Here is a 25,508-nt window from a genome sequence, read left to right on the forward strand (position 1 = left end):
TGCAAAGGATAATGGCCTCCAGCTCCATCCATGTCCATGCAAAGGGCATAATCTCATTCTTTTTCATGGCTGCGTAGTATTCCATGGTGTATATGTACCACGTTTTCTTTATCCCATCTATCATTGATGGACATTTAGATTGATTCTATGTCTTTGCTATTGTGAATAGTGCTTCAATAAACATACACGTGCATGTGTCTTTATAACAGAATGATTGAAAGAAAGTGCGGCGATTCCCCAAAGACCTAAAGACAAGTGCGTTTCGACCCAGCAATCCCATTACTGGGTATATACCCAAATAAATACTTGACAATGTTTGATGTCTAGATATGTACACATTTTCTCCTCATAATTATCAAATTCCCATTTCTCAATTACTATGATTTTGTATATCTAATTTTGCTCTTATCAGCTTGAGAAAATCTTACCTGCCTTTCTATTCAAGAGATTCAAAACTATTTGATATTTTTCCGACATATGGAAATATGGCCATCTATAACCAATGATGTCATTTCATCTTCAATGTGAGAAGTAATGAGTGGCAATTTGCTCATAGAGCTTTAATCTGAAGACCAAAATTTACTTAGACTGATGCAGAGGTGGCACAAAAACAACTGTCTGCAGTAAACTGAATGTATTAAATACTTCCTAAGCCACTATTCTCTGACCAAAGCATCTCTGTAAATTTCCTCATAAGTGGGACATAAAGCAGCTATAGAAAGCTTTAATTCTAAGGTTTTCTGTTTGAAGTAACAAAAACACAAAACATATAATGGAACAATTCCTTACACTAATGTTTAGCTGTACAAAAGTACAAATGGCAAGCCACCAGGTAAGCAAAGATCTGACTTTATCAAAATAAAGTTGAAATGGTAGTGTTCAGTTACAAGAAACCTACTTTCCTAATGCCACACCTAGATGCATGGTCTGAAAATAGAAATGAAGATTTTAAATTTAATTTATCCCAGAAAATTTGGGAAGTGTAATTACCCTATCTGTAGCTGCAAAGCACGCTCATAGACAGTTTCCCAAATAACATGTAATTTTTAATAGTGAAAATTTCAACAAGTCTAGAAAGTAGAAAGGGACCTGAAATAAACAAAGATAGATACACAGAACTCCTAGGTTTAGGTAGTTTTCTTATCATGAGCTCCAGATGTCTTCATTCTTAGTCCTGGGACTTGCTCATCTTTTTGTGCTATCGCATCAGGATAAAGATGGGGAACAAATTAATAGAGAAAAGAAGCACCAGTGTAATGGCTCTGCAGCCAGATAATGCAGAGATAGCAAGTCATGTTCACAGTGCAAAAAGACAAGCATTTTCTAAAATAGGAATTCTAATCCCACTGGGTTTCTCTGTGTGTGAATTTAACCTTTAGAATTAGAATTTTTGAACCCCTGGAAATGAACTAATGCTTTGTGTAAACTACATAAAACAGATGGAAGTGTGTTCCAGGCAGCACATTTAAATATAAAGACCATTTCTGTACCTGCAAAAACTGCTGTGCTGCCTCAAAGGATAAATCCAAGTTTAACATCGCAAGTAAAGCTAGCCCACAGCACAGCTCAAATTCAGAGAAGACAAGTACTGTGATTCCTAAACATTTACATTATCACAGAAACAAGAAGTATACACTTGGTCTAACATAAGGACTAGTTTGTTTTTTTCCTAAAAGTGTTAAACTGGACCTTCATTGTGCTTCGAAAATACTTTTCACTTGTTTAATCTCTAGGTTAATTACAGATTTTTTGCAGTTTTCAGTACTGATGATTAGCAATAGAAAAATAGGTAGCTACTTCAAAAACTATTTGAGTTCAATAATTTTCATTGATATTTGTTTTAAAAGATAAATATTTGATAGCTAAAAAAGCTTTATTATGTCATAATAATAATTTAAAATGTATATTTAATGCTATTTCCTAAAGAGAGGGGCATTAATGTTAAAACAAAGTTAGTAGCTATCTACATAATGTACCTGAAAATCCACATCTCGTTAACTACCAGACCTGTTAGAATTGTGCTAACTGTAATTACAGTGAGAACTTGACTGGAGATAAGCTAGCAGCAAAAGGCAGAATAAAATTATAGAGGAACAGAGTTAAAATTCAGTTTGTTTTCCTCATAGAAAGATAATATTCAATTAATGATGGAAATTGGGCCTGTGTTAATCACGGCATTGTATAAATCCCCCAAATCACAACATTAAAACCTAAGCTCAAGAAAGGGGTAAGAAAGTGAAAGAACACAAGGTATCTTAGGTGGCAGGAGATGAGACATCTCTGTTCTCATAATAAATCCTAAATGGCACCCTGAGATAAATACATTACCTCTCTCTGGACAACATGGACTATGTAATGACATGCAAGGGAACTAGAAGGTGACATTTTTTGCAGCTACACACGTGTGTTATTTTGATTTTCTTTATACATTTACAAAAAAATCTATTTCTAATACACACATTTCTGTATCTTAAAAGGTATAAGATGGTAGACATTCAAAGTTTATTTTCCAATTATTTTTAAAGCTAAGCTTATACCTAAAGTTAGAAATGTCTCCATTTTCCTGCTGAGTCACACAGTGCAAAGACTAGCCTTTTGCCAGGTTTATTGAAGCATTTTAAATAATTATGGAAGATTTTCTTTCATCTAAAAATTACAACTCATTATCTGTTTTCCCTCAGTACTTAATCGCAACCTGTAGTACTAATTTTAACCCCTCATGTTATTTTAATAAAACCCAACCACAAATTTTAGTGTAAGAGGTGTATAGATTTTTTTTAATGAAAACACCTGATGACAGTCTCGTCTCTACTTCATTAGATTCACAAAGATCTATAACTCCAAAAGTTTAACAAAAAGAGACAAGTAAATATCAGAAAAAAGTATCTATTTCAATCTTTTTAAGTTAATGACTTTGTGTTTAATGTCACAATTTTATATACCAAAGACTAACACCGTATTAAACTAAAAACAGGTGTCATAGGCTATGTAGTGTACGTGTGAAAAGATGTCACATGATCTGGCAAATACCACCTTGCTCCCTCTGTCCACCACACCGTTTTTGTGAGTTGCTGCTGGCTGAAGGTTTCTAAAATCCCAACAGAAATTAGTATTTGATATCTGAGAATTGGAAATCAGAATTCCCAGAAATGTTCATAAATTTCTAAAATCCTAAGTTACTCCTAATATACTCCCAATGTTCTACATTATTATTACTAAAAATAAGTTACTCCTAACATGCTTCCAATATTCTACATTATTTTTACATATTGGTAGGGATATATACAAACTATGATTAATACATTTTAAAAAATTAAGTTTACAAGGAAACATAGCTGATAGGAAATGTTAAAACATTGAACATGTTAGTGAGTAGTATTGGATAGGATTTGATTAGCTAATATTCAGACTTCCTGGCAATATTAGTGTCAAAATCACTACACAGAATCATGGATTGAAATCACCAATTTGAGAATTTTTTAGTTCCCAAACTTACTATTTCTGGGAACATCACTTATAGGATTTTAATCAAGTATACTATGCATATAAATTATTAATGCTTATTTTATTGGCTAGAATGATGCATTTTCAATAGCAGACATTCAAAAACACACTTTTAAAACATGACAATAACTGAAAGTAAGATTGAATGATTACGTTGTCACCATTCTTCTATATATATTCTGAACTTGGTTCCCAGTAATGTCAACCTTGATTTTTGACTGACTTGGAGTCTGTGCTTCCTGATTTTGCTTAATTTCCACTTGACTTTGGTGGATTCTGAAGTTTCAAACTTGTAATGTTTTTCTGTTCACTTCTAAGCTGCAGTTCTCTCATGGGGATAATAGTACATTATTCCTGTGTTCTAAAGCTCCTGATTGATCTTTCTCATTATTCCAGACTCAGAAAAAAATGTATATTTCTGAAGAAATGTTAGGAAGCAATTCCCACATGGAAACACCACTGAAAATTACTTGTGAGTTATTGAAGAACACGTGTGTAGGTTATTCACCACATTAGAGGGTTTAAGGCCAGCCCTGAAGATGAACTTTCAATCACAGGATTCAATCATAACTCGGCCTTACCTCCATTACAGAGAAGAAGTATTTAGAAGAAAGGAGGTTACCATTTGAAACTAAATATTTGTTTATATTAGGTTTCATTTTCAATATTAGTTTTAATTTCTTAATACATAATCCATATTTCTTTGAAAATTGAAACTCTGTGTAGATAATAGGATAAAATAGTATTGCAGCACTTATAACCTCACTACCTATAGATTGCTCACAATTACTTCCAGGCAATCCCTCTCATGTGTACAGTTGATGTTGTACTATTTATGCACACATGCAATATGTTATGCGTGTTGATTCATCAGCAATTTTGTCAATAAATTTATAGAATATATCAATTGCTTTTTATGATTGTATTATATTCTATTGCATAGACAACACTATTACTTATTGCTGTATATTTACATGTTTTCTAATTCATCATTATAGAAATCTTCAAGAAACCTTCTTGGGCCTGCCACCTTTTGTATTTTGCAAACTGCTTTTCGATATTTTCTGGCCTTGCAATAAAATACAATTTATGTAAGCATTTTTAACATAATAAAACTGTAATTTTTAATAATTTCTTGATTTGTATTCCTGCCCTAGGTATGCTTGTTTATTGTTCCTCATATCAAATGCATCACTTTTTTGTGGTGAGGGTTTATTTTAAATTTGACAATTTATGTATAAATAATAAAAAATCATGTTTGATGGAAAGCTGGATCATTTTACCCTTTTAATGTCAATTTACTTAATATAGATTGAAGAAATGTGGATTCTTAATATGGATTAATAAATGTAAATATTTTACATCACACTATATTTAGCAACTAAGGTTAATATCTAAAAATGATGAAATTTAAATAGTGATAATTCTATTTCTGGGTGCTAACTTCATCCTATCGCTTTAGCATACATTATTGCAGAACTGTATGATATACAAGAATAACTTCATTTTTTGACAAAAGACAGAGGGCCATATTTGTATGAAACAACACAAACCGTAAATTACCATATTTATTTAGGCATCTAGTGCCAATGAAAGTTATTTATAACTATAGATTAATCAGTAATAACATTTTTAAGATGCCTGAGCATATGTTTAATAACTCAGGTCTGGGCTGTCATGAAACTTTTATTGCCTATAAGAAATGCTAGTAGTTTTCCAGGATATAAACTTTTGCTTCCTAGAGAGTAGAGCACATTATGAACATGTTTTTAATAGGACTTCATTTTCTGATGATGGCAATAATACAGATGTGCACTCTCACTTTTTCTGCCCTAGGCCAGACACCTTTGGATATTACAGATGTTTTATTTTAGAAAAATTTTCAACTGACTTTAAAAGTAGATTATACCTAATTAAAATGCAGATCTTCTACTATTTAAAAAATTTAAAAATAATGGTGCATAATGGAACAAATAAATGCTTTGTGAGGTAGGAGCGGAAAGAACTGAAAAGGAGGCAATTTAATAAACCCCTATGGAGAGTGATGTGGATCCTATATACAGGGCCCCTTGATGATAAGAACTTTCCAATCTAGGGAGCATTCAATAAGAAAATGCTTTTAGGAGGCAAGTGTTGATTCTAGGTCAATGAGGAAATATAAACGGGAATAAACGTGTTCATCACAATATTATATCATCCAAGTTTACCATTTCATCTATGTCATAATAATGATGGATCTGACAGCCAAGTATATAAGGGATAGATCTAGTACAGAAGATTAAATTTTTAGTGAAGTCTTCTTATTGTAATTTTTCCCAGGCCTAAAGTTAGTTTATTTCAGAACACATAACTGATATATTTTACTTTGGTTTTTAAGTGTTACAGGTTGTGTTCACTGGGAATCCAACTATGATATAAAGTTTAGAATGTTTATTAAGGAGTTCCCTGGGGCTCAACACTTCTAGAGAGAAGAGGAAAGAAGTAGGAGAGGACACAGAAAAGTCAACTGAACCTTTAGCCCAACAGCAGCTTCTGCCAACCCTATGAGAAGCTCTGGAGCTAGAATTGCCCTACAGAATAGACTAAAATTTAACTGAGATAAAATGGCCTTCACATATACACCATGGAATACTATGCAGCCATAAAAAATGATGAGTTCATATCCTTTGTAGGGACATGGATGAAATTGGAAACCATCATTCTCAGTAAACTATCGCAAGAACAAAAAACCAAACACCGCATATTCTCACTCATAGGTGGGAATTGAACAATGAGATCACATGGACACAGGAAGGGGAACATCACACTCTGGGGACTGTTGTGGGGTGGGGGGAGAGGGGAGGGATAGCATTGGGAGATATACCTAATGCTAGATGACGAGTTAGTGGGTGCAGCGCACCAGCATGGCACATGTATACATATGTAACTAACCTGCACAATGTGCACATGTACCCTAAAACTTAAAGTATAATAAAAAAAAAATGGCCTTTATATGCCCTCATAGATAAGTTCCTGTATGAGGTCAACCCAAGAAAGTCCCATGACCCAGGGCATTTCTCTTCAACTGAGGCGGTCCTCAAAAGGGCTAACAACCAAAGTCTGTCTACCAACAGTACTTCCATCAGTTTGGGTAAAATGTCCTTCTATGAACAGAAATCTGGGCAGTGCATCACAGCATCTACCATATTTAGTTTATTTTGCTCAAAACAGAACATGTTTCTAAATCACGGTTAGCATTTTTTTTCTCAGAATGACTTCAAAATAATGATAGATGAAACCCATTCATAGTTTTCTGACTACACTCTATATGGTTGCCAGAAGTTTTTAATCTATTACTGACGTTTCTGAAAGAATGTTGAATACCATGTAAAAAGTGGGTTTTTTTTTTTAGTATGCACTCTTTACAGTAAAACACTTTGGACTATACCCCTAAAATTGGGGATATATATATATATATATATATATATATCTTATACATATTAATATAACATACATTTATATGGCTTATATATATAGCTTATGTATTTATATATTGTATATAACATGTGTATCAGCATATTTATATTTTACAAACCTTATTAGTCAAAAAGGTAAGAGTTTTTTAAGTGGCATAATTAAAGAAAAATGAAATTTCTGTTTTTTTTCCTATGGCACAAATACTGCTTTTGAAAATCAGCAATCTGGGTCCTGCCTTGCTTCCAAAAACTACCTTTGAAACTAATACAAGAAGACCAGCCTTTTAAGATAGCTCAGGAATACAATACTTCATCTTAAATAAACAACTTTCAAAAAAAAATCAGAGCTTGATCTGTATCCTATTTCACTGTTAGTTACATGATGCTATACCTTGTGCTTTGCCATACTGACATTTCTCATTTTTTATCATAAAGCCTTGCATGAATATTCATTTTTTCTAGCTTCTGCACAGAAAAAGAATAATCAGAGTAAATAGACAACCCACAGAAGAGAAAATATTTGCAAACTATGCATCCAACAAAGGACTAATATCTAGAATCTACAAGGAACTCAAACAAATCAGCAAGCAAAACAAAAACAAATAATCCCATCAAACAGTTGGCAAATGACATGAATTGACATTTCTTAAAAGAAGATATACAAATGGCCATCAAACATATGAAAAAATGCTCAACATCACTAATCACCAAGAAAATGTAAATTACAACCACACTGAGATACAACCTTACCCCAGCCAGAATGGCCATTATTAAAAATTCAAAAAGCAACAGATGTTAACATGGTTGTGGTGAAGAGGGAACACTTTTACACTGCTGGTGGGAATGTAAATTAGGACAACCTCTATGGAAAACAGTATAGAGATTTATTAAAGAACTGTATCTACCACTTGATCAATAAATACCATTACTGAGTGTCTATGCAAAGGAAAATAAGTCATTATATCAAAAAGACACTTGCAAATATGACACCTGAAGATATATTTATCACTGTGCAATTCACAATTGAAATATATGAAACCAAATTAAGTGCCCATCAACTGATGAATGGATAAGGAAAATGTGGTATATACATCCTATGGAATACTACTCGCCCATAAAAAGAAGTAATAATGTCTCTTACAGCAAGTTTGATGGAACTAGAGGCCGTTGTTCTAAGGGAAGTAACTCAGAAATGAAAAACCAAATACCATATGTTCTTACTTACATGTGGGAGCTATGCTATGAATATGCAAAGGCACATAGAGTGGTATAATGGGCACTGGATACTGAGAAGGGAAAGGGTAGGAAGAGGGTGAGGGATAAAAACCTGTATATTTGGTACAGTGTACATTACTTGGGTGACAAGTGCACTAAAATCTCACACTTCATCACGATATAATTAATCTGTGTAACCAGAAACCATTTATACCCCTAAAGCTATTAAAATCAAAAAGTGTTTCTTTCTATTTTCATCATCTTTGCCCACATCCATCATACTCAGGTTCCCAAACATTATGCTTCCTTTTTAGTCACAAACTCATTTGGAGAAAAACAAGCAACTGGATTAAAAAAATAGGCAAAAGACTTGAATAGACATTTCTCCAAAGACAACATACAAACGGCCAATAGGTATATAGATGCTCAACATCACAAATTATCAGGAAAATGCAAATCAAAACCACAATGAGATATCACTTTATTTTTGTTAGGATGGCTATTATCACACACAAGAACAAATAAGTGGTGGAAAAGGTGTGGAGAAATTAGAAATTTGAACCCTTATACACAGTTGATGAGAATGCTATATGGTATAGCCACTGGGAAAAACAGTATAGAGGTTCCTCAAAATATTAAAAATGATATTACCATATACTGCAGCAATCCCACTTCTGGGTATATATCCAAATAAATTGAGGTCAGGATCTTGAAGAGATGTTTGTACTCTCATGTTCATTGCAGCACTATTCACAATAGACAAGATATGGAAGCAGTCCATATATATATATATACACACACATATATATGTATATGCACATATGTACATATATGTATATATATATAGAGAGAGAGAGAGAGAGAATGGAATACTATTCAGCCTTTAAAAAGAAGGAAATTCTGCCATTTGTAACAACAACTTGAGGACATTATGCTAAATGAAATAAGCCAGTCTCAGATAGAGATTCCACTTATATGAGTGTTCTAAAATAGTTGTATTCACAAAAGCAGAGAATAGAATGGTGGTTGCCAGGAGCTAAGGGAAGGGGAAATGGGGAATTGTTTTTCAATTGATGTTAAGTTTCTGTTATGCAAGATAACTTCTAGAGATCTGATGTACAAATGTATTACCTGTAGTTAACAATACGGTGTTATGCAGTTCAAAATATTAAAAGGATAGATTTCATGTTAGGTGCTCTTACTAAAAAAAAAAACAAAAATATACCTTAGAAACACAAGGATATTTTTGGAGGCGATGTACATGTTTAGTACCTTGATTGTGGTGATGTTATCATGTGTGTATGCATATGTCCAAATTCATCAAGATTTAGACATTAAATGAGTCCAATATGGTATGTCAATTACACCTCAATAAATTTAAAACATTTTTTAAAGAAGAATGTTATAGTTCTGATGTTGGCTAAAATCAATCGGTTTGTTAACAGCAGCATCAAATTAGAACACAGACCTGCTAGGTCCCCAAATTTTTAGTTTGGAGGTACTTCGATAACATCATGTTGGAAATCCGTTTTACTAAGTTTGGTAAGAGGTGTGCTGTGAATGTTCAATAGGTGACTTATTAATTGCTGTTTAAAACCAGTAGTACTGAAGCCTTAGTGTAATCTTTGCTTTGATGTCATGCCATTCTACTCCTCTACATATGACCTCTGAAATCTTATTAAATAAAATTTTACTATGAATCAAAAGTATACTTCAGCGGTATATTAATATGAGAGGATAATAAGTATGTAAAAAAATACAGAGAAAGAAAACATGGGAAAACAAGAATATGAAAATACATTTCAGAAAATAAAATGAGAAAATACATGTTTTTTTCAAGTGCTGTGGTGGAAACAGCACATCTTTGTGAGGAGGTGTTGGGAATAAGGAAGGAGACTTTGAAATTCCCTAGTTAGTTGGTATCACTGGGGATTAATCAGTCTATTCAGAATACCAACTCTCATTCCTAGATACAAGCATGTAAGAGTATGATCATGTGATGTAAGTGACAACTTGCTGTGCGCCCCCAGGTTTAAGTGAAAATAAAAGAAAACAAATCTTTGTTCATCCTTTTAAAAAAACATAGACTTGATAGAGAAAAACTACTACAATTACAGTAAATTGCCAAGACTAAGGAAATACTCATTGAACGAACTTAGTGTCATTTAGGAAATGTTTAGTAATCAGTAATTATGATTTTCTCAAAATAATCTGGTTTAATTATAACTGAAAGTTTCTGTTACTTTTCTCGCATCTCCCATGGACATCTTGAACACAATTTCTTCATTGCTTTCAATGTAAACATTGCCTACTTTTATCAGAGACAGATAATTGGAGAAAATAGCAAGAGAATACACTGGAGACAGTCATTTATTTTGGTAAAAAAAAAAATGATTACTAGTACCAAATAGTAGTTAGTTTCATTTAAGTTTTTGTTCTTAGAACAGAAAGAAGCAGTAAATAAAAGCATGATTTCTTCTGTATATTACAATACTCTGCATTATGTTTCTACATCTAATTAAAGTCCAAATCAAGATACAAATTTTAATTGCTTTATAACCTAATTTGTTCCAATTCCATCAATACTTTTAAAATATTGCCATTGTTTTGATTCAATGAGTATATTGTTTTGTGTCTAGAATTTTAATCCAAATCTTTAAGCAATATCTGTAATATTACCATTACTATGAACCAAATTTTAATTGACTTAAAAATGTTACAGAATATAATAGCTACTGTATTCGTTCCTTCTCATGCTGCCATGAAGAAATACCCAAGACTGGGTAATTTATAAAGAAAAGAAGTTTAATTGACTCACAGTTTCACATGGCTGGGGAGGCCTCAGGAAACTTAAAATCATGGCGGATGGCACCTCTTCAAAGGGTGGCAGGAGAGAGAATAAGTACCAGCAGGGAAATGTCAGACACTCAAAAACCATCAGATCTCCTGAGAACTCACTATCATGAGAACAGTATGGGGAAACTGCCCCCATGATTTAATTACCTCCCACCGGGTCCCTCCCATGACATATGGGGATTATGGGCATTACAATTCAAGATGAGATTTGAGTGGGGACACAGCCAAACTATATGAGCTACTCTATTATGAAACATGTATTTCTATAAAATAAAAAAGTAAGCATTTTTCACATTTGGCTAGCTATAATTAATAATGTATTTTTCATGGAATTCATTTTAGAAATGTTCTTTATAAGAAATTTCCATTTGTGATTAAAAACCAGTCCATTCCCAGACCTATAGTGGCATGACCTCACTAATTAGTTATGCATAAATTTAAAAGAAAAAATGTATTTAGATGTTTAATGTTGGTTAATATATTAATAATTTAATGTAGTTTACATAATATGTAACTTAGGCCAAGCCAAATATTGTCAAGTCTGCTTCTTAATTTTAAAATAAACCTCTATTTAAAGTCATAATATATAGACAGGAAAACATATTTAATAAAATGATATCACAACATCAGGTAAGATATATTATCTGTTTTGTTTTTCACATTTGTAGGTAAGTTCTCGTATTCGTATTGCTAATGACTATCTGATTAAAATCTGTGTAACGATTACAATATTCTCTGGTTCAAATCACTTGACAAATATGGTTTCATGCCCCTATTGAGCACTCTTTTCTACAAGTCTGCCTCACGCACTACTGCATCTACACCCTTCATTCAGTGTTTGTTGCAGTTACCCGCCTTTCTTCAGAAATACTGCAGAATTGAGGCTTATCCCATTTATTTTTTGTCTTTCTGATGCCACATGCCAATATTTGTATATTCCTTCTTATCTACTAAGTTTCATTTTTCACTGTCTTTTAGATCTACTTAAACATTTTATTCTGTATGTATCTCTAACCATCCAGTCACTATCTGTCTTTTAGAATAGAGAAGCAGATGTTCAACAAGATTTAAATGATTCACATGCTTAGGTAACCAAGTCAGAGTAGAAAAAAATACAGTTACAAGACATATTCTAGAAAAACATATTTTCATGGGTGGATGTGATATCTTTTCACCTCCGATCCTCCACCCAATACTTATTGTACGGCAGTTTTGAAGAATCTGTGGACATAGGTAGCCCTTTTTGGACACCACCTTTTTAATTCCAATATGCCTCCCATACCTGATTGAAGAAACTATTATCAAAGAATATTTAATAAAGTGATAATATGTTCATATTACATCAATGTATAATCAATTTATTATTATTATTATTATTTTGAGACAGGGTCTTGCTCTGTCACCCAGGTTATAATAATCAATTTATAAAGTAGTATGCATAGTATGTTTATATTAACATGTATTATTATACTTATATATCATATACTACATATGAATAAAAATCACTTTTATCCTGTTTATACAAAATACATATAGGTATTATTAATGTGTTATATCTTATGTTTTCATACATATGTGCATGTGTGTATGTGTAAATATATATGTGCATACACCCACATCTCACAATGTTAATGGTTTAGATTATGGTTATTTATCTGAGATTTTTAGTTACATTATGTCAATTTTTATAGAATATGCTATACAAACAATTACAAAAACTGTATGCCATCAAGAATAATCTGAATGACCATCTTAAAACTGGGATGACTGTCTTTGGTTACTATAGTCTGTTAGGAAAGAAATGATTGAGCAGTGTGGAAGGAAAGGGTATTTCAAATAGGGTAGGTAAATCAGCTGGAATAACCCAATAGATTAATGGGTTGATATATTCTAATTAATATAATTTCTATTTTCCAAATTGAGTTCTATGAAACACTAATCCACAAAATATTTCTGAACAAAAAGACTCCATGCTAAAATAAATTTGGTGAACTCTAGTCTTCTCTTGAAGTTTCTTTTATGCTCTTTAGCATAATAAATTTTCTCAGGAATTATGCATAAAAGAAATTTATTAACTATGTTTAACTCATGTGTCCCAAACTTATTTAATCATTAAATAGTATTAACAGCCCATGGAATAAATAAATGTTCTATGAAGTACAAGCTAAGGAATTATGTTCACATGTAACAGTAGAGGACAATTTAATAAAGAATTTAAAGAGAGAGTTTTGACATTGTGGTGGATAGTAAAATAATAGTTGAAATCAAGTAATTATAGCAGGTGATATTTCTTTTGAGGAATTTAGGAGTTATTAAAAATATATTCTATATTCATCTAAATTTGTTGCTAAGGATGTTTTGGGGGGTCTTAGGCCCAGGGGATGTGGGGAAGGGAAGGCTGCTACACTGCTAAGCAGAGCAGAATGTGAAGAGAAAACACTTGTTATGGCAAACAGCATAACTGAGAACCTGGGACACCTGTAATATCACATGTTCATCTGTGATATCAAACACCCTCCTACATACCCCATATAAAATGAGTCAGGCTCCATTTAATGAAATAGTAATTTAAAAGAAAAAGATGAACAAAAGCCACATAGAACTTATGATAAAGTTCCAGTTAACAAGTACTCCTGTCTGTGGACAGATAGAGGTTAAGCCAGAAAGGATGAAGGTACCAAACAATTTTTTATTTTATATAAATATATATATATATATTTTATTATACTTTAAGTTCCAGGGTACATGTGCACAACATGCAGGTTTGTTACATATGTATACATGTGCCATGTTGGTGTGCTGCACCCATTAACTTGTCATTTACATTAGGTATATCTCCTAATGCTATCCCTCCCCCGTCCCCCCACCCCAATATTTTATTTTATTATATTATTTTTCTCTCAACTTTTATTTTCGGTTCAGGGAGTACATGTGCAGGTTTTGTTGCATGGGTAAATTTTGTGTCACTGAGGTTTGTTGTACGAATGTTCCTATCACCCAGGTAGTGAACATAGTACACGACAGGTAGTTTTTCAACTCATACCCCTTCACACTCTTCCCCCTACCAAGGAGTCCCCAATATCTATTGCTTTTCTCTTTGTATGTATTATTGTTGTAAGACTATATACTAAAAGGAACTCCATCTCCAAAAGCTCTGAAATGCCTTATATCATTCGTTGTTTCCTAGACCAAAGAACTATTCACTCCTTCATATTTTCACTAACCAGTGATTGCTCACTAATTCCTTCCTAACTTTTATATCAGAACAGTGTTTCTCAAAGTGTGGTCCTTAGACCAGCAGGATCAGCTACACTTAAGAATCTGTGAGAAATGCAACTTCTCAGGATCTACCCTACGACGACTAGACAAGAAACTCTGAGGGCATGGGACAGTAGCCTGTATTTTTAACAAGCCCTCCAGAGAATTCTGATGCGCACTCAAATTTGAGAATCCACTGCAGTAGAAGAATACAATTGATGCCTGCCTAGGATGTTTCTAATAATGGTATCAGCCAGTCCTTGTATCAAATCACAAATCTAATTTTAAATAAGCCAAATTTTTTAAACATAGCATTTATGTTATAAAGTACGAGCAGCCCAAAATTTGTACAGGATTTATCTGAAAATGGAATTGAAAGTTGGCATAATAAAACTTGGTACATATTTCCTCATGGGCCTAATGCAACAAAATTGTGGCAAGAGAAACCATTCCAAGGAAGTCTATTTATACTGTACTTTAATTGTACTACAGTATTGATAGCATTAACTTGAATTCTGAGATGAGTGACAATCAGGTTCAAGAGAGAAATGGAAAGGATAGGAAAGTAAAGAAGGAAAAAAATAAATAGGAGAGAGGAGAAATGGTTACCCCCCCCTTATTTGGTATAGTGATAACTACAGGTATAATGCAAAAAAATCAGTTTTCTTTGACTCCATTGTAACTACCTACCTATATCAATATTCCAACTTTTAGCTAGCCTCATTTTCAGTAGAGCTGTTCTCCCTCCATAATTCTTACATCATAATATTAGAGTGTGTATATTCTGCTTCTAAGCTTTGAAACTGGTGAAAAAAAATATGCCTTCTGGGTTCAAGGAGGAAATATGAGTTAAGCAATATAATAGGGAGTAGTGGTATATATTGCTCCAATCTACTAAAGAGTACTGGGGTTCTAAAGAATTAGAAGTGCATGCTCTAATGAATCCTTTCTTGACACTCTCCATGCTAAACAAATCACATACATCCCTGGAATTAATTTTCCCTGTTATTTGCCAGTTTGTGAGTGCAACATCTAAAAGCTCTTCTCTTCCACGTGCCCCCAACCAAAATTCCAATTTGGGTGATGCAGGCTATCTTACATGATTTCTAGAGAAAATGCAACTAAAGTTAATTACTTCACATTTAACTATGAATGACTAAGAAGACTATTAACTGTCTGGCAAGTTTAGGCAGCTACTCCTGATTTTCAGGTTATTCCCTGCTCTTCTTCTAACCCTCAGGTCTTCTTACCTCTGAATTTTATCACAACAGATATAGTAGACATTGGGTGGTATTTTCAGAGTCTAGAAGAAGGACATAAACAATCTCTGTAAGTATAAATAATAGAAAGTTTGTAAGTTTTGAGAACTGCCAATGATTCTTCACATAATATAATCATGGAAAAGACAGGAATCTTCAATCATCACCACAGAGCAAACAACCAAGGAAGGTTCCTGTGATGATTCAAAACCAGATTTCACAGCTTCTCAAAACTGGCTGCTCATTAGGATTCTTGGTGGATTCTCCGTAGCCAGGTGCCACCCTCCAGTCAAAATAAACGAGAGGCTCTGTAGGAGGGGCCCAGGTATTCATATATTCTTAAAAATTTCCCTATGTAGCTGTAATTCTCAGGATAGAAAACTATTGCCAGAGCATCAGAGTTACTCCAGCCTCCAAATCCAGTCATGCACAAAAGCAAATTCCTCCTTGTAGTTCTTCTGAAGGGCTTGGCAAATATTTCTTTAACTTAGAATACGACACCTTAGATATCCCATGACTTCCCCACCAGGCCAAATCTACTGTCTGCCATTTTGTTCTTGGATTAAAATTCAGTCCCCCTTTAATCTTCAGCAAACTCATACTACGGATTTAATCTGTGTTACTATTTGCTTTGATTCAAAATTTCTATAATTACATTCATGTCAAATTATTACATTTGAAATATATTCAATCCACAAAATAATATGTGGTTTCTTTTACTGTTTTCTATTCATTTGTGATGGTTTGACAAGGGAAAGATAATTCCATAGGACATGTACATGAGGATAATAGACTTTTCTACTTTATATAATACAAATTTGGAATGAATAGCTCCTCTTCAGTACCTCAAACGATGTTACAAGAAGGGACAGTAGGAACAGGACAGTTTGAAGGAGGGGCAGGGTAGATGAGGGCATTTTACATTAAAATATGCTACTCAAGTGGACCAGTTTTCAGTTACTATAGTCACAGGACATAACCCAAAGGTGTTTACAAGTGGTCCTCCCAATCAACTTTATTAGATTAAAATATAGCCATTAAACATTCCACAGAAATGCATGTCCTATACTTGTCTTTGGGTAGTCCTATAGTTGTGGTCATTTGTCATAGTTAAATTATGCCCATTCTCAAAATAGCACATCAGTTCCAAGGGATTATAAAGGTCAGGTTTTACTAGCATGACAGAAATCAAAGGGTGATTTCATGTTCCTTAACTAGGGACAAAAGGTCACAACTATTAAATCTTTAAATCCATGTGCTGTGATGGGCTTTATCTGTTAAAGGAAAAAGAAGAATTCATGATATAAGCTTTATCTAATTTATGACTGTATAATCAGGAACAACTTAGGTGTTTAAGAGGTACTATATTCTTTACTATAACACAAGGCTCAATAGTTAAGAAGCAACAAAGTAAACAAATTTGGATGACTGGCTATACTAACACCATTTCAATTTCCTAAATTATCTTGTCCTTCATAAAAATTCATATAGAGACTGTAAGAACTAAATATTCACAATATCAGCGTCTCTTACAGCTAAGGATGGCCACATAGCATAGCAGTTCTTGCCATGAGACATAGGCAGCAGTCTGCTGAAGGGAGTCTGAAAGAGATACAATTGGTGGTTTCTTCTCCTTTCTTCAGGCCTCAAATAGTAGCTGAACGGTGGCTGTCAGCTTGTAATCAGAAAGAAAAGGCCAAGAGAATCATCAAGACACCAGTCCTGATAGCACTGAAATGTTACACCAATGCCAGAAAAGGCCTACCTCTAGATTTCTTGTTACGTAAAATTTGTTGAGGACATAGTTAGTTGGTTATTCTTTTACTTGTAGTAAAATGCATACCTAACTTAAATCCAGCCTCAACAAAATAGTTTTTATTCCAAATTTATATTTTTCCCATCATTAATAGTTCCAGTATTGGAAATATTTGCCATACTTAACAAATAAATATTTAATAACTATCCCTCGAAAAAGAAAAAAAAACTCCTTATCAGTAATATTGGCCAACTTTTATGTTATAAATAACCCTACTGTATTAGTCCATTCTCACGCTGCTATAAAGAAATACCTGAGACTAGATAATTTATAAGAAAAGAGGTTTAATTGAATCACAGCTCCACATGGTTGGGGAGGCCTCAGGAAACTCACTATCATGGCAGAAGGCACCTCTTCACAGGGAGGCATGAGAGAGAATGAGTGCTGAGCAAAGGGGGAAGCCCCTTATGAAACCATCAGATCTTGTGAGAACTCACTTAGTATCAGGAGAACAGCATGGGGGAAACCACCCCCATGATTCAATTATCTCAACCTGTTCCCACCCTTGACATGTGGGGTTTATTACAATTCAAGGTGAGATTTGGCTGGGGACACAGAGCCAAACCATGTCCCCCACCATGATAATTTTAAAACACCAATATGATGTCACTGAATGCAGAGTTAGGAAAAGATTCACACCATTGAATCTCATGAGGCAATTCCAAACAGCCCCAGCACACCACTAGATAGTCCCCTAATTACTAACTACAGTTTCACGAAACTATTAGAGTTCATTGTTTTTACTTTCAATTTCATTGTAACAGAGAACAGAGTTTATATAGACAGGAACTTAGAGCTCAGAATTATTGATTGTCAAGATAAATTGGCTACATTTATTAAATTGAAAGTAGCTATCATAATTTATGTAAAACTTTCAGTAGGAACTTAGAAGTTGTCCTGTCTCAAGCCAAATGCACTCATTAACTTAATACGCATAATTTCCAAATGTCTCCTCGTAGGAAAGAATATAATCTAATTCACTCTCATATCAGATAAAATTTAATACATAGACTTGAAAACAATGTGGGTATAACGTTAAATAACTTGCATGGAAAAATGTTTTAGCTCTCATAAATATCTGTAACTCTATCTGTAATCGGGAATGAGAATGGACGATTCTCTAGTCTTCTAACTAATCTTGCAATAGGACTGCTCTCATACCCAATTACCTAATGAGAGTAAAACTTACAATATAGTACAAAATACTTTAGTAGTTATTATCTATGAAAAGTATTACCTACAACTTCCCTAGCAAAGTCTCTGTGCAGAAGAATTCTCACATATTCACGCAAAGCGAAATCTTAACACTAAAGATTTCTGTTTGTTTTTGTTTTTACTCACCAAAGCAGGTCTTCTACAAACATAAACAATGAATTACCTGCTTTTTGGGGATGATACAAGAATATAATTTTCCTAGGATGGATAAGTACAGGCTTCATTACCAAAGTGACTACAGATATTGAATGGCCTAGTAAGAAAATATTTTCAAATGTAATAGTGTGCGGTTCTGAAAAGAACATGCCTTTCAAAATGTCTCTGATTTCTCGCTCACATTTTGCCTTGTAAAATCCCAAGTAGCTTTGTCTAATTTGACGTTTGTATTATTCTGAGAGTATCTAATTGTTAGTGGTATAGTACTATAAGGTTACAATTTAAGAGCATTAGCTCAAACTGAAAAAATAAGTTCAATTACATTATATTCTTGTTTTAAGTAAGGATAGGTAAAATACTAAAGGTATAAATCTAATGTGTTTCAAAATAGTTATTTTGTCTACCATTTATATATTACTCTTTGTAATGAGCTCTTTATAATCATGATGTATGGATAAAATAAAATCTATCTACCTACCTTTGGATATAGCAATCTTTTATAGTTGGGATTTGTAATAAAATATGAATTATATCAATGTGAAATTGGCCACCAGAAAGATCTTTTTATAGTAGACCTCAAGATCAGATCAAAGATAATCTTTATTCCTTTTTTTTAAAGATAAAAACTACTTAGCTGATTTTCTTCTGAAAAAAAAAATCTGAGTTTGTTTCAAAAAACCTTTCATGACACAAACCCATAGGTAAATTTTATTCAATTATTCATGTATTATCCTATGCCAGTAAAAGATCTAAAGATGTAGCAAGATGCTAAATGATTACAAACCACAAAAATGTCATAAGAGAAATCAGGGCTAATTAAATTTACAACTGATTTTAAAAGATTAACAGCATGGAGCTGTATATGTTAAACTGGGATATTTCTAATTACAGGAAAGCATCCAAATCAATAGATCAAATACCCATATTTGCTGTTTCCAAGCAAGAAAAGACAGTTGCAAATTCATTGTCTTGAAATGCTTTTAAACACTGAGATTTTACCTTTAGGTTATCTGTAGTTTATGTCTGAAAGTGTAAAAGTTCTGTTTCTGTTTCAGGTTATTCATTTTGTAATAAACAATTTTCTCTCAAAGCACAGGGCTTCCCATGGGTAGTACTCACATTATGATTGTTGAAGTCACGTACATCAACCATAATCAGTCAAAAGTATTGTTCCTTGAGGAAATGAATTAAGAGTATGCAGTTGTGACGGGAGAAAAAATAATTGTCAAAGTTTCACATTGCTATGACTCCTCATCGAATGATGAGCTGAGACTAATGTATAAAATCAATCTAATGAAGCACAAACTTGTATTATCAATGTACATTATAATCATCTCTGTCTTCAATTTTTAAAAATTCTGATTACAATGTAAAAAAATCTTCAATAGCGCTACAAAAATATGTTTAAACACCTTACATAAAATTTATTTTTATATCCCTCGAGGCATTGTTACAACACGCTCATGTTGTCTAAATTTCCCTTGACATTTAACTAGGTCTAGACACAATCTAAACAAATTTTTAAGTGTGCTTTTTCTGGTATTACTATTTGCCCCACCACATTATATTTTTGCTGTGCACAACAAGTGGCTACAAAAGAAAAAAAATCTTTAGTAATAGTAGCCACCCTTTAACTTTAGAATTAACAAAACAAAATCAAAACTGTAACATATTTATATATATACACATATGTGCGTGTGTGTATATATATATATACATATATAACAAAAATGCTGGTTTTATAAATGTACAGAAACTAAAATATTCAAAGCAAATATTAGTTTATCTTTTACTTGAGGGCCTCTAAACCCTTAAAGGAAATGACCTATCAAAAATACGAAGATATATATTGAAAATTAGATAGCCTGTTGGACCATCTATATATTACTCTTTGTAATGAGTGACAACTCACCCGACCTGATTTAGATTCCTAACAAAAGCTGAATTTCACAGATAAAAATATAACAATTCAATTATTGCATTTTTAAAGTGACTCTCAATAGTAGAATCGAGTATGGAATGTTACACATAAGTAGATTAATTTTTCTTTAGATATGAATTTAAACTACCCATTTCCAAGACACACAAATTTGCATGAATGTCGTTTTCAGAATATCTTTGTGGATCCTTTTCTTATTTCCCCCATGTTCTGGCAAGTTTAGATGTAGCATAATGATAAATAGAATTAATTTGTAGAACTAATTCCTAAATTAACACATTTTTTCCAAAACAATGATCTGCAACAGATTTATAGTAGATATCCCTCTGCATTTTTCAGATAATTATAGCTGCAAGGTTATTGTCCAATAACATGTATAAACAATAGCAATTTTAAAGCAATGTATGAAACTACCCAACATATTTTTTCACGTTATTATTTTAGGGTATCTACTTAAAGCCAGTTCTGTTAACCTTGGCGCTGAATGCTAAGGGCATTCTATTTAAGAAAGTTTTCCATTCTTCACTTTAAAATCTAAGAAGCTTGTTAGATAACCTAAATAATGGAGTGAAAAAAGAAGGAAACTGTGGTTTTAAATTCGAAATAACTGATTTCTCCCCAAAACTGTCCGAAGCACCATTGTTTTGTGACTTATAGCTATCATTATCAACTCGTACTACTTGTAAAAAGACCTTACTAAAGTTCTGAAGAAATTCTGCTCTGCTAGCTTCTGAACACTTTGCTGGTGTGCAATTTACACAACTCCTGTGTTTCTTACTAACTTTCGTTTTCTTTTGTGATCTTTCCTTTAACCTCACTTCAGAAATATACTTGGACAGTGACTTCATACCTCTGTCCTCTTCAGCATCCAGCAATGTACATAAAGAAATCTTGAATGGTCCTGTGATTTTAACGTCCACAATTTGCTGCGTCTCCAAAGGCGAAAGGAGCGGGCTCAGGCAGCTGAAAAACTTCATCCTTAGAGAGAGCTTAACAGCTGCTTCCATTTACAGCTTTAAAAACGTATCCTGGTTTACAAGAGTTTGCATATGTAGGCCAGACTACCAAACACCAGAAGATTTATTACAAATGAAATTTACACGTGCATGGGGGTGGGAAGCGCTGCAAAAACCTTAGACTCCTCACTTCTGCTGCTTTACTGATTTTCAACTCGTATAGTTGTACCTCGGGCATGCAAGTCTTCCTGTCTAGCGCTCTGACGTTTTCCTTCAGCACAGCTGAGGTGAAACTTCTCAGATTTCTTAACTCTGCACTTGGCCACGCCCTGACAAGGCAAGCTGTCCTTCGCCGGCCCTCCCTCCCTTCCTCAAGCTACCACAATATTTATTTGAACTCAATCTGACCAATCCTTTGTGTTTAATTTTTAAAACAACCTACCATCCTATAACAAAATTCAATATCCAGTGGGCTTTCTTTAAAAAATAATAAATAACCCCCCCACTGATATCCACTTGGCCTAAAAGGAAAACTTGGGTTTCTGCTTTCCCTGAGAGCAGCACTCTCTTATCCCTGGAACGCCGCGCCCTGCGTGGTTCCCCGCCCTCCCCACGCGCGGGGGCGCCCTGACAGTCCCCTGCTGCTCCTCTGCTGGGCGCCACAACTTTCCCCAACCCGTGCCAACTTCCAGGGCACAGCCTCTGCGGAGAGTAGCAGGGTACAGTGAATAACCCAGACACTAAAAAGCAAGGCAGCGGGGGTCCTACCAGCGCGGCTTTTGATGACGTCGGTGAATCCGTCCTCAGCGGCATTTTCTGGGGTCTCCTGCAGACCCCTCAGCTGTGCCATAACCAAACGCCACGTGCCTCAGCTTCCTCACGCCCCAAACTTTGGAAGGCAGGTGGGTCCGCGTGCGGTCCGTTTGATGCTCTCCACAGCAGGTCTCGCTGAGGATCTAGTGTGTCTGAGGATGGATTTTCCCTCCTCCCTAGGCCCTCAGCCACGGAGATGGGGATGCGGGGGGCGCGGGGCGGCTGGGGGGAGCTTGAAAACGCAGAAACACAGACACCTTAGCGTGGGTTGGTTGAAAGAGGGCGCCGTCAAAATGCCCACCCCATCCTTAGAGACGAAAAACAGGTGCTGTTCCCAGCTCCTGGCTCTAAAATAGAGTGGGCGAGGCCTGGAAGGTGAAAGCTGAGGAGGGACCTGGTGGTCAATACACCCACAAGCAAGTTGACGACTCGCTTTTCCACGCTGCGCAGAATCGATGCAAAAACAGGAGCAATTAGGGAGCCGCTTGCCAAAAGCAGCACATGAGGTCATGAATGATTTAGCATTGCCACTTAGAAGATGACTACACTGACAAGAAGGGTCACTGGTTTTAGCTATCTGGGTCACTTACACGTGTGTACCCCACTTTTGTATCCTGACTTGAGTGCACTGACCAGACATGGGTAATATATGCCAAGGACTATCCATTTTCTTAGGAGATTTCACCAAAGCTACCCACTCTTCTCTCAGTGCATATGTTCACTCTGACTGCCTCCTCCATTCCTTCCTCCCACCACTGAGGCTAGAATTAGATTGGACTATAAACAGCTCGTATGACTTTATTTTCTAAAAATTTCAGAAGTGACTTTCATTTGGTTAGTATCCTTACTCCCTCCCCCACCTCCCCACACACATAACTCATCCTGCCTTTCTTCCTGCAGTAGCCCAATAACTTTAAATCCTATCCATCATCTACTGAAGAAAAATTAACTTTGCAAGAGGAACTTGGCAAGGGACCTAGCAATAGCTAAGGATTTTCTTTTCTTGTTTTCGTCTGCATTTTCATTCAAAGTAGATGCTTATCCTTTTCTAAAACACTGGCTCTCGACTATGACTAGACATTGGAATCATCTGTGGAGTTTTACCAAAAAACTGTTTCCTGGTTTCCACACCCAGAGATGCCGATTAATTGTTCTGGTGATTCCAATGTGCAACCAAGTTTTAAAAACATTGATAAAATGGCCTGTACACAGTCAATTTGGCGCCTTCTTTAAGACAATTTTGCCAGCGACTCTGTTCCATTCCTATTATAATACCTTTGATAAACACCTAATATGTTTGCCGTCCTGTTTTTCATTGCCAAGTTGACCCTTTTCATGGCAGTGGATACTTTATTTTGACAAAAACTTAGTGGTTAGTCTTGACTACAGAATTTTCTTAGATTAAACCTGCGCTGACTCTCAGGATGGATTGTTAACTGGGTACCTTTCAATTAGATCTTGATCTTGAGAATTTCTGCCTATTGGAAATCTTTGTTGACAGCAGACCTCTTAGGTTTCCCAAGTGCCCATTTTTTTTAGACTCATCAGTTCTATTTTTAGCAATTTCAAGTGGGAAATATTTAGAATTATAGCACAGCTCCTATTAAAGAGAGGTATAAAAGTATGAAAATTATCCAGAATTTAAAAAAAAAAAAGGGTTGTGACATAGTACATTTTATATCATCAAGCCACTACTATTAGAAGAATATGGTATTGGAACAGGAAGAGACAAAATGGAAAAACAAAGTAGTACTCAGAAATAGATCCAGCCAAAGGGAATGTACTAAATATGACATTTTAATTCATTCATTAAAAAACTGAATATATAATGATTATCTTTTCATAAAGTTAGACTTTCCTAACTTAAACTAAAAAAATTCTAGATAGATTACAGATTCAAATATACAAAAATGAAACCAAATAAGTGATGAATCTATAGCAGTTTGAGTTATGGGGCATTCTTAACCCAAACACTAATTCCAGATGACTTTAAGGAGAAAAATGGGCCTGGGGCAGTTGCTCACACCTGTAATGCCAGCACTTTGGGAGGTCAAGGCTGGCAGATCACTTGAGGCCAGGAGTTCAAGACCAGCCTGGCCAATGTGGCAAAACCACATCTCTACTAAAAATACAAAAATTAGCCAGGCGTGTTGGCGCCAGCCTGTAATCCCAACTACTCGGGAGGCTGAGGCAGGAGAATCACTTGAACCCAGGAGGCAGAGGTTGCAGTGAGCTGAGATTGGGCCATCGCGCTTCAGCCTGGGCCACTCCATCTCAAAAAAAGAAAGAAAGAATAATGACACTTGCTACTACATAAAAAATAAATATTTCTATAAAGCCAAAGATGTTATAATAGAGCAAAAAGACAATAAACTGAGAAAATACACTTAGAATATCTATCACAAAGACTTAATATCTCTATTTTAATACAAGTCTACAAATTGATTTGAAGACAAAAATACAATTTAAAAAATATATAATCTGAACAGAAAAACCACAAAAGAGGACAGGCAAATAACCAATACAATTATGAGGAAGTAGTCAATATTCTCATAGTCAAAAAGGCAAAACGAAATAACATTTCCTGCCCATGAGCTGGACGAGAAAACAAACAGATGGAATAACATTCAGTGCTGGAATGGGTGTGAGAAAAGAAGCTCTTAATAATCTCTACTGGTGAAGTATTGATACAATATTTTAAGAAAGTAACCTGAGAACAGCTATGGAAAAGTCCACAATCTTTTGCCCATCAATCCCTCCTTAAGAATCTATCAAAAATAAAATCACTAGTATGTAAGGATATATGTAAGATTGTTTACTGAAGCCGTGTCTAAAAGAATACATTCACTGAAATCACTCTAAATGTCGTTCAACTCAGAACTCACTGAAGCAATCTGATTATACCAAATAATGGGGTATTTAGTACCTGCTAAAAGTATGTTATGTACCTTATACAAATTATTATCAGACTAAATACAGTGCTATATTCGAAGAACAATATATCACAACAAAACTGGGTGTATTTGGGCAAGGAAACGTCATTTTTTTTCTTTTTCATTTCAGAAT

The 25,508-nt window shown here is 34.5% G+C and overlaps 1 protein-coding gene and 1 long non-coding RNA gene across 12 annotated transcripts in view; one reads left to right on the plus strand and one right to left on the minus strand.

The window, feature by feature from the left end:
• DMD (dystrophin) overlaps nt 1-22,479 on the minus strand; it is a 2,616,526-nt gene extending 2,594,047 nt beyond the window's left edge. For all 10 annotated transcript variants that reach the window (XM_063804906.1, XM_063804905.1, XM_063804907.1 and 7 more), the window contains exon 1: nt 22,398-22,479. In XM_063804906.1, coding sequence (XP_063660976.1) covers nt 22,398-22,479 — 82 coding nt within the window. The remainder of the gene's footprint in view (nt 1-22,397) is intronic.
• LOC134809371 (uncharacterized) overlaps nt 22,321-25,508 on the plus strand; it is a 190,851-nt gene continuing 187,663 nt past the window's right edge. The window contains exon 1 of one of the 2 annotated variants that reach the window (XR_010154911.1): nt 22,321-22,531. This is a non-coding gene — a long non-coding RNA (uncharacterized LOC134809371). The remainder of the gene's footprint in view (nt 22,532-25,508) is intronic. The other variant, XR_010154912.1, reaches the window with a different exon arrangement.

This window comes from Pan troglodytes, chromosome X (genome assembly GCF_028858775.2).
Source record: "Pan troglodytes isolate AG18354 chromosome X, NHGRI_mPanTro3-v2.0_pri, whole genome shotgun sequence".
Lineage (NCBI taxonomy): Eukaryota > Metazoa > Chordata > Mammalia > Primates > Hominidae > Pan > Pan troglodytes.